Here is an 8,749-nt window from a genome sequence, read left to right on the forward strand (position 1 = left end):
CCGTCAGCCGCCGCCGTCCTCCCAATCCCCTCCCCACATCGGGAACCGCCGCCGACGCCGCAGGAGGAGACGCATCGAGGTTAGCACGCGAAGAAGCGACCATGAGGGCCAAGGTATTCTCCCTGCTTTCCTACTCCTCGCGCACACTATCTCGTCGATTAGATCCGTGTGGCGTAGCAACTCCTTCCCACGAGTAGCTAGCTCCCAACTCGGTCCGTCCATGTCCCGGGGCTGTGATTACAAAGAGAGAGGCTCGAGTGGCGCGATTCTGGGAGGAATCGTTTCTGGGACGGTGGATCACGCCGTGCGTGCGTGGCGCCCCTCGGCGCAGCAGCCGGGTCTGGATCGTTTGCGTGGAACGCGAGGTGCCGCCCTGCGCGAGCCGAGCCAGATCGTCTCGCGCGGGCTTGGTATCTCGTGTTCCGTGGCTCGGTTCCGCACGGTCCAGCCGCTGCGGACTGTGAGGCGTCGCGTGCTTCCGGCGCCACCGCCGTCTGCTAGGGTTCTTCCCCGGCCACGGTGAAGGTTTCTTTAACGCATACACTTGATATGAGCCCCGTGGACGATGGCTTAAGTCACTGCCGATGAAATCTAGCCAGCAACTGATGAAATATGCAATTGTCTTCATTCAATATGCTTTGCTGGTTACGGCTAGTAATACCAGTCAGCTAGACGACGCTCACATATCCCTCAAGGTGTTCGTTATCTCCCGTTTAGCTCCTCTTGGCTTGAAGCACAAAACGTTTCCATGTTGCTAGACACTTGTGTAAACATAATGTTTTGTAGTTAGTTGAGACTTTTGAATCGTGCGAGACAAGATATTTTCTCTTGAATTGTCGTTATTTTGTTGCTCTGTTAACTGACCATTATTCTCGTACAAGATAGTCCTCTTCTATTGCACATCTGTTAGATGTATTCATGTCTATGTTTTTCTATTATTATTTGAACTTATCTGTAAGTTGTATGACGAGACGAACTCTTGTTTTTGCACTCTGGTTCTGTTGTCAGTCAACTTAAGATATTCTCTTATAAGAACGGTCCTGTTTTGCATTTTATTGTGTAAGTGGTTCTTTTATTTTTCCTGTTATCTAAAGCGATACGTTCTCCTGTGTCAATCATCAGTGGAAGAAGAAGCGCATGAGGAGGCTCAAGAGGAAGCGCAGAAAGATGAGGCAGAGATCCAAGTAGGCAGATCGAGATGGATTGTGGACCTGATGACATGCGTGGGTACATACATTTCTTCGGATGCGTTGGTGTGCCTGTGGAGAGATGTCAACCTGCCATGGTGTCACGGTCCGCCATCAGTTGAACGTCTTGCCTGCACTTCAGTAGGCCACTTTTCATGGTTCTAGTTGTATTTGAATCCAGCGTTTGCCACTAAGATAAATCAGACAGTCGTTTTGTGAACCTATTATGATGGAGCTTTATTTGCTGATAATATCTAGCTACCTATTTGAGCTGAGTGATCCCTGCACTTCATTATGGTTGGCAACTATGTTTCTTAACCATATCAATATCTTTGTTTTGAGAAACATTGTCTAGTTATACCATTCTAAACTTTCTTATTAGAAAAAGCTAACCATAAAAGCTACGGGTATCTAACTTTCTTATTAGAAAAGGTAACCATAAAAACTACGGGTATCTAGCGTACGTTTGTGAGGGCTTTATTTCAAGAATTTCAGTTTTAGTTTTCTAGCTTTACTATAAAACAACTCCAACAATTATTGAAGTGGGTTCGAGATGTGTTTGGTTTACACATGGACTCTAGCTTTTGTAATATAATTGATTTGTGTAAGTTTTCTGGATTACCTTTGATGATTAGTGGGTTGTCACGATAAAACCTAAGCAATGCATTGTGTAATTGGTGACATGGTGGGTAATTCTCATGCAACTTCATAAGGAGATATAGAAACTATTTTTGAAGCACCCTGACCTCTAGTTTTTTTAAAGCCATAGCTTGTGAAGCTAGACCAATTTAGATGGAAGAACTTGGAACAAACATGAAATTTGTGAAGTGAAGCCCTTTCAAAAAGGACCCTAATCTAGAATATATGGTTTTGAAGAAATACAATTAAACATCTTGACGTAAAATACTGTAGTATTGCATGGTACTCCATTCGTTTTAAATAGGCCAAGAGTAATAGATCTCTCATATAAACATAACCACATGCATCCCTAATGTAAACCATAACAATATTAATTTATAAAGCTTAGTAATTTAAACATGCTTAGCCGCTTGTGCTTGAGTTGATGCTTTCAACTCAATGTATATGACAAAAGGTGTATTCAACAAGTGAGAGAACAATATTCTTTTTACATATTTTTTCTCATCTTCAGGGGCAATAAGGTCATCTTCAGCAGATTCCCATCCCCTATCTCATCTAGGGATGAAAATGGGACAGGAAAATCCCGCCCCATTCCGAATACCGTTTTTCCTGTTCGTTTTTGAATTGTTCAGGAACTGACCAGAAACGGCACGAAAATCCTGCACTGTCCCTTTCCAAATACCGCTTTTCTTGTTCGTTTTCGAATTGTTCGGGAACTGATTTGAAACAGTACGAAAACGATATGGCTAGTTTTCCCCCTGTTTTCGTATTTTCCGTTTTCGAGTTATGATGATACCGTTTTTTACCCTTCTATATAATATGCTATACATCTAGCGTATAATTTATGCAAGTTACATACTTTTGGTTGTGTTCAAGTGAATGAAGAAGAGAAAAACAAAAGTTTTAATTAATCTAAATAATATGAAGATGAAGAAGAGTTGTTTGTATATTTTAATATCTTAAAAATTAGGCAATATATCACTTTATTATGTATGTATGGATTCCGGCTATAGTTTATCGCTTTCGAATAACCGATGACCCCGATCCCGTATTTCGATCATTGGTCTTTCGTTTTCGTCCCGTGAAAGAGTATGCAAACAAAATCAATTTAGATGTCTTTTCGACCGTTTTCATCCCTAATCCCAACCCCTTATCTTTTCTCCTATATTCAAACTTCACTCTACAAACAGTGTCAAAAGGTACCATTTACAGTGCCACGTATCCTATTTTACACGATGCACTGAAAGACATCCTGATAATTTGTTTGGGGGGTTGGTTGTTTGTTTTCGATGCCTCACTCATGTGAAGATGATTGTTACTCCAGCCATGTGAGCTTGCTACATTTTTCTCAAGAGATTTCCTTTTTCTGAAGAAGAATTGGTTCATTTTCTCTTGAAAAAATAGAAATTTTCTTAAAAAAATTGAGTTCTCAAACTAGCACAACCAAATCAAACAAAAAAAGAAGTAATTGAATTACTGGGTGGGGCGGGGTCCAGCCATGTAGTCGAGATGGAGGCCCAGCCCATTCCGAGCCTTCGGTAGCGCTATCGCGGACGAGAACTCGCTACCACAAAGCCCAGCAGGCAGCAGCCCACCGTGTAACGTCCTCGCTACGCCACACCGCTGCAAACTACAAATGGGCTCACCACGCTGATGCACGACACGAACGAGTAGCCATCTTTTTCTTTTTTTTTGCACCGACATCCATTGAAAGGTGCCTGTTTTTTTTGTTTGTTTTGTTTTGTTCTTCTTCTTCTTTTTGCCTACCGGATAAACACGTCCAGATCAGCACTGTGAAAAAAAACTGAAAACGACCGACCCAGTTTTCTGCGGTTTTTTTTCTGGTCTAGGTTTTCTGCGAGAGAGAGAGAAAAAAAAATCTCCTCGTAGGGAGTTTTGTTAGGCTGCAGAATCTGGAGCTAGCTTTTCTGCGCACCGTGAACGCGAAGAAGCAGGCAGCAGAATCCGAATTCGCGGGGCCGCGGGCGGAGTGCGGAGTCTACGTGTCTAGCTACGCTTGGTATGGTATGGTATGGTAGGCCAAGAGTGGCGGAGCCGAGAATCATGGGATTCCAGGAGACAACGCGCTTCGCTCCCTTCCATTCCTTTTTGGATCAAATCAAAGGAAGCCCACAGACGACGACCGCCGGGCAGGCTAGCGTATTTACAAATTTTTTTTGGGTTGTTGCTGCAGATCTTTTGCTGCTGCTGCTCAACAGCTAGCTAATTCGATCACTTTTAAAACATATGTATTATATAGCATCAAGCTTTAAAACACACTTGATTTCACATCATCAGCTGCCGTTAATCGCTGACGACGACGGTAGTAGTAGTAGTAGCAAGTCCACGAAGAGTTCAGTCTGCTAGTACTGTAGGCGAACCCCTGGGACGATGATTAGCGCGCGGGAAGGAGGGGTCTGCTTGGTCCGCCGTCCGCCTGCTGGTCATCTTTTCCACGAGGCGACGCCGACGGCGACATTGCTCACCTGGAATGGAGAAACGGAAACGGGCAGGGCAGGTCAGGTCAGGTTGGTCGTTCGCTCGTAGCTAGCTTAGCTAGCTAGGCTCGCACTCACCAGCTTGCCCTTCTCGTCTAGCGTCCTGGGATTCTCCACCAGCACCGTCTGCGGCGCCGCCCGAGCATCCTGTGCAGCAGCAGCAAAGGTGATGAGCGAATAAAGCTCCCTGTCGGTTTCGTTTCGTCGTCGTCGACGGGCATTCATTCTGAGGACACCAAGTGAAGAACTAACAGAGCACTGATACGTACCCTGACCGGATTGACGTTGCGGCATGTCGGGCAGCCGACGGTGGTGGCGCCCGGCGGGTACGCCAGGGTGGTCCGGCATTGCCCGCACGACAGGTGGCCCATCTGGTTCCCTGATCTCGTGGAGTTGAGCCTGCCGCAGTGCGGGCAGCGCACGTTGGCGGCGCCGCGGGAGTGCACCAACATGGTGAAGCAGCCGCCGCACACCAGCTCAGACATCTCCGGCGGCCCTACAGGAAACAGACCGACCGAGCAGGCAGTCAGCTAGGCACCAGAGATCTCGTTGAGAAAACCCCAACAGGCACACATGACGGAAAAGAAAAGGCCTTGTGTATGTACGTGCTTCTTAATTAGTTAGTATACCTGATGGGTTGGCGGCGGCCGTGAAAGCGTCGCAGCTTGGGCAGCGGACGCCGGCGGCTCCCCGGCGGTACTGGACGAGACGCTTGCAGCCGCTGCAGGCCAGGTGGCTATGCATATGCCTGCATGCAAATCGGGTAGAACCAGCAGCTCAGACTCAGATCATCATCCCTTTCACTCTAAGAGACACAGCTCAGATGCATGCATGCAAGATGAAGCAGCTGTTCGTTGTCGGGGCGGCCGCTCTATATTCTTTCTTTCTTTCTTTCTTTCTTTCTTTCTTTCTTTCTTTCTTTCTTTCTACTGCATCTGCGAGGCATGTCAGGTCAGTGCGTGACCATGCACCTGGCCCCTGAGACTGAGACATGACGCGCATGCATGCAGCACGTACTACGCAATGCGCGAGGGTCGGAGGAGGAGGAGAAAGGAACGGGGAGGCCCTGTTTTGTGCATGTTGGCTGATCTCGAGTCGATGCTGCTGCTAAAACCTAAACCCAAGCATGAAGCATGCATGCATAGCAAGCCCCCAGGCCAAGAATGAGAGATTTACCAAGGCAGGAACCACGTCCGGCAGGGCGAGATGAGCTAGCTAGCGAACAAGAGAGAAGGTGGATGGAGAGCGAGAGCGAGGGAGAGGGAAGGGGTTTGGTTTCTGGAGCTCCACGGTGGCAGGAGATGGACGCGGGCGGGGCGGGGATTTAAGGGCGGGCGGGCGGGACGAGGAGTGGATTCTCATCTCATCTCAGCTGGCTGGGCCGGGGGAGGAGAATGGGATTATTATTATTATTCGCTGGCCTGGCCTGGCCATGGAGGAATCCCGGAAAGAAACCGACGTCGGCGCCCGGCCGGCGGCGGGAGAAGATGATGCTGAGTGGATGGATGGGCGATGCGTGTGCGTGTGCGTGGGACGGATGGATGCCTTTCGGATATGGCCGAATTCTCCCTGCCCCCGCGAGCTCAGTCATCAGTCGTTGCCTTGTCTCTCTCTCTCTTCTCTTCTTCTTCTTCCCCGAGACCTCCCATGCATCCCCGGCCCCTGAAGCCAATAATAGTCCCGCTTGCTCCGTCGACCGGGCTTCTTTTCGTTTCCTGAGGAACACAAAACCTGCAGCTTTATCCAATGGACTGCGTGCGAGCGGGCGGGCGGGCGGATTCGGTTCTGACTTGTCGATCGAGGTGTGCTCCTCGCTGCCTCAGCTTATTGGAATGCCTAGCTTTACACCTCGGTTTGGAATTCGACCGAATTGCGGTTTCAGTTCCGCCTAGCCTAGCCTACCCTACCTTAGTTAGCTTGGCGCGCCTTTCAACTAGCTTCTTCATCAGGGCTACTCACCTTTCAGTTGGAACTGTACATTGGAGGCCGTACCAACAAGCACCCCCTTTCATTATAATCGTTACTCCATTCATCACCTACACCTGAACTCAGCCCTAAACCCTAATTAACCCATCCAAACCAGCCCATTGACAGGCCCTCGCTTGTGTCTCCTACCCCAGAAAATTTTCTACTCGCCGCGCCTCCCGCAGCACCGATGGCTAAAGTAAACCTCGAATGATCGAATATTTGTTCATGTTTTATAAACGTTGAATGACTAAAATAATTCTTAAATGACTGAATATTTGTTGTTGGTGTACGCTAAAGTAAGCATTGAATGACTCAAGCAAGCCTCGAATGGCTGAAGTAAACCATGAATTACTATTCAATACTTGTTGGTGCACGCTGTGGGCAGCGGACGGATAAACGACGTGGACCGGTTTCAGCTCCTAATCAATGGTGCAGTTGGTTCCATGATTCACTCAATTAAGGTTGTGTTTGGTTTTTAGGGACTAATTTTTAGTACCTCTATTTTATTCCATTTTAGTCTCTAAATTACCAAATGCGGAAACTAAAACTCTATTTTAGTTTCCGTATTTAGCAATTTAGGGACTAAAATGGAATAAAATGAAGAGACTAAAAATTAGTCTCTAGAAACCAAACACCCCATAACTGGTGCGGTTGGGCCCTGGTGGACTGGACTGGTCATCAAGATGAGTAATTTAGTGAGATTATATCATAATAGCGGTTTAGTTCAGCTCCTCCTAATTTTTTTCTAGCTCTGACTCTACGTTTCAAATATGTACCTAGTGTGATAAAAACATTAAGATCTTCTTTGAAATGCAAGATTGGTAAAACATAAGGATATATGAATAAAGTTGTATGACATTTGCAATTCTATAGAAAAATTTCTAAACGTTGGACCTCATGCACGTTAGAAATCCTCTAAAATTTTATTACAATAGTTCATTCCATATGAATTTAATAGAATTGGTAGGAACTCAATCCTTTGTGGGCCACATAGAACAAATTTGCTATAGGATTTCAGTTATTCAAAATTCCTTTACTTTTATTTTGTTCCAAAGGAGGCCTAACTTGTTAGATTAAGGCCTTGTTTAGAAAAGTTTTTTTTGTGTTCATATGTTTTTATTGTAAAATTGAATTGACTTCTGTAAAGTTATTGTACGGCTTTTTTAACGCCTGAATTTGGGGGTAAATTTTTTTATTCTTTTTACTCACAAAATTCAGGTGTTACTCTCTTTCCTTTTCCCGTTTCGCTCCTTCTTCCCAATTTCAAAGCAATATAGCGACTGGTGTCCGTGTCATGTGTAAACAAAAAACCTAACTTGACATGAATGTTGCATCATGCCGAATCATGTTTCTTTGGTCTGATGTTGTGTTTAATTGCATGTTTTGCCTAGTGTCGTTTCGGATTTCGTTTCGCAGTTGGATTCCGATCTGTAGCTATGCGTGTCGTGCGTTTTTGCCCCGCGACCCAGCCCGACTCAGCCCGGCCCGCTCTGGCCCGCGCGCCCCAGGCGCCCTGCCCCTCTCCTGCGCGCCCCCTCTTTTCTCTCCCTTTCTTTCATTTGATTTTTCCCACGCAGCAACTTCCTCTCCTCCATCTCTCTCTCTCTCTCTCTCTCTCTCTCCTGTGGTGCCCTAGGTTTTGGAGATGGTGATCGCCGGATTTGGACCCCGAGGTGAACTCCTTCTCCTTCTCCCTCTCCCTCTCTCTCTTCCCCTCCCCCTCCCCTTCCTTCTCCCCCGCGCGCTCCCTGCGCGCCCCTTTTTTTTCTTTCCTACGCGCGCGTCCTGGCGGCCTCGCCCCCGTGCCCCTGCCCCTGGCGGCGTCGCGCCCCGGCGGCCCAGCGGCCTCGCCCCCGCGCCCCGCGCCCATGCCCGGTGGCGGCTCGCCCCGACGGCCCCCGCACCCGCGCCCCACGCCCTGGCGGCCTCGCGCCCCTGCGCGTCCACACCTCGGTGGCCCCGCGCCCAGCGCGCCTGCGCGCCCTCGGTGGCCCCCACGCGCGGCCATGCGCCCCCGTGGCCCGCGCCCCGACGGCCCCGCGCCCTCGCGCCTTGGTGGCCGTACCCGCGTCCCCGGCGGCTCGTGCCCCGGCGTGGCCTCACGTGCCCCCGGCGCGCGCAGCGTGTTCCCACGCACGCGACCGTAGTTGCGCGACGTTCAACTTTCAGTTTAATCCAATTTTTAATTTTAGTTTAGTCGATGTGCTGTGTCGCGCGCTTCGTCGCGTGACGAATCATTTTAAATTCATCTTTATTAATGAGCTGTGTCGCGCGCTTCGTCGCGCGACGTTTCGTTTTAAATTCAGTTTAGATAACGTATGTCGTCGTGCGTTTCGTCGCGCGACGCTTAACGTTTCTTTATAATTAATGCAAGTGTCTCGTTGCGCGCTCCGTCGCGCGACGGGTCGTTTATTTCTTAATTCAATTTAAGTGCTGTGTCGCGCGTTTCGCCGCGCG

The 8,749-nt window shown here is 48.2% G+C and overlaps 2 protein-coding genes and 1 long non-coding RNA gene across 3 annotated transcripts; 1 reads left to right on the forward strand and 2 right to left on the reverse strand.

Moving 5' to 3' along the window:
- Positions 1-23: 23 nt before the first annotated feature.
- On the forward strand, positions 24-1,460 carry LOC100192796 (uncharacterized). Its single transcript, NR_160031.1, has 2 exons — positions 24-113; positions 1,123-1,460. It is a non-coding gene; the product is annotated as an uncharacterized lncRNA (long non-coding RNA).
- Positions 46-1,453, reverse strand: LOC118472154 (uncharacterized). The gene has a single exon (XM_035959868.1). It carries the CDS (start codon positions 626-628, stop codon positions 131-133), a length of 498 nt encoding a protein of 165 aa, XP_035815761.1. The 5' UTR covers positions 629-1,453; the 3' UTR covers positions 46-130.
- Positions 1,461-3,998: 2,538 nt separating the features above from the next.
- On the reverse strand, positions 3,999-5,574 carry LOC107275235 (Protein LSD1). The gene is made up of 5 exons (NM_001320507.1): positions 5,501-5,574; positions 4,954-5,072; positions 4,594-4,820; positions 4,403-4,471; positions 3,999-4,312 (listed from the first exon to the last, which is right to left on the reverse strand). The coding sequence occupies exons 2-5, from the start codon at positions 5,066-5,068 to the stop codon at positions 4,271-4,273; spliced, it is 453 nt and encodes a 150-aa protein (NP_001307436.1). The 5' UTR covers positions 5,069-5,072; positions 5,501-5,574; the 3' UTR covers positions 3,999-4,270.
- Between the last annotated feature and the right edge of the window lie 3,175 nt (positions 5,575-8,749).

The sequence above is a fragment of the Zea mays genome, chromosome 6, assembly GCF_902167145.1.
Source record: "Zea mays cultivar B73 chromosome 6, Zm-B73-REFERENCE-NAM-5.0, whole genome shotgun sequence".
Lineage (NCBI taxonomy): Eukaryota > Viridiplantae > Streptophyta > Magnoliopsida > Poales > Poaceae > Zea > Zea mays.

What these genes read in the sequence shown, in the direction of transcription:
- LOC118472154 (XM_035959868.1), bottom strand. Translation starts at nt 628, where the DNA reads ATGAAGACAATTGCATATTTCATCAGTTGCTGGCTAGATTTCATCGGC.
- LOC107275235 (NM_001320507.1), bottom strand. Translation starts at nt 5,068, where the DNA reads ATGCATAGCCACCTGGCCTGCAGCGGCTGCAAGCGTCTCGTCCAGTAC. An exon ending in GGCCGCCGCCAACCCATCAG is followed by an intron (nt 4,821 to 4,953) that starts GTATACTAACTA and finishes TGTTTCCTGTAG; the next exon opens with GGCCGCCGGAGATGTCTGAG. An exon ending in TAGACGAGAAGGGCAAGCTG is followed by an intron (nt 4,313 to 4,402) that starts GTGAGTGCGAGC and finishes TCTCCATTCCAG; the next exon opens with GTGAGCAATGTCGCCGTCGG.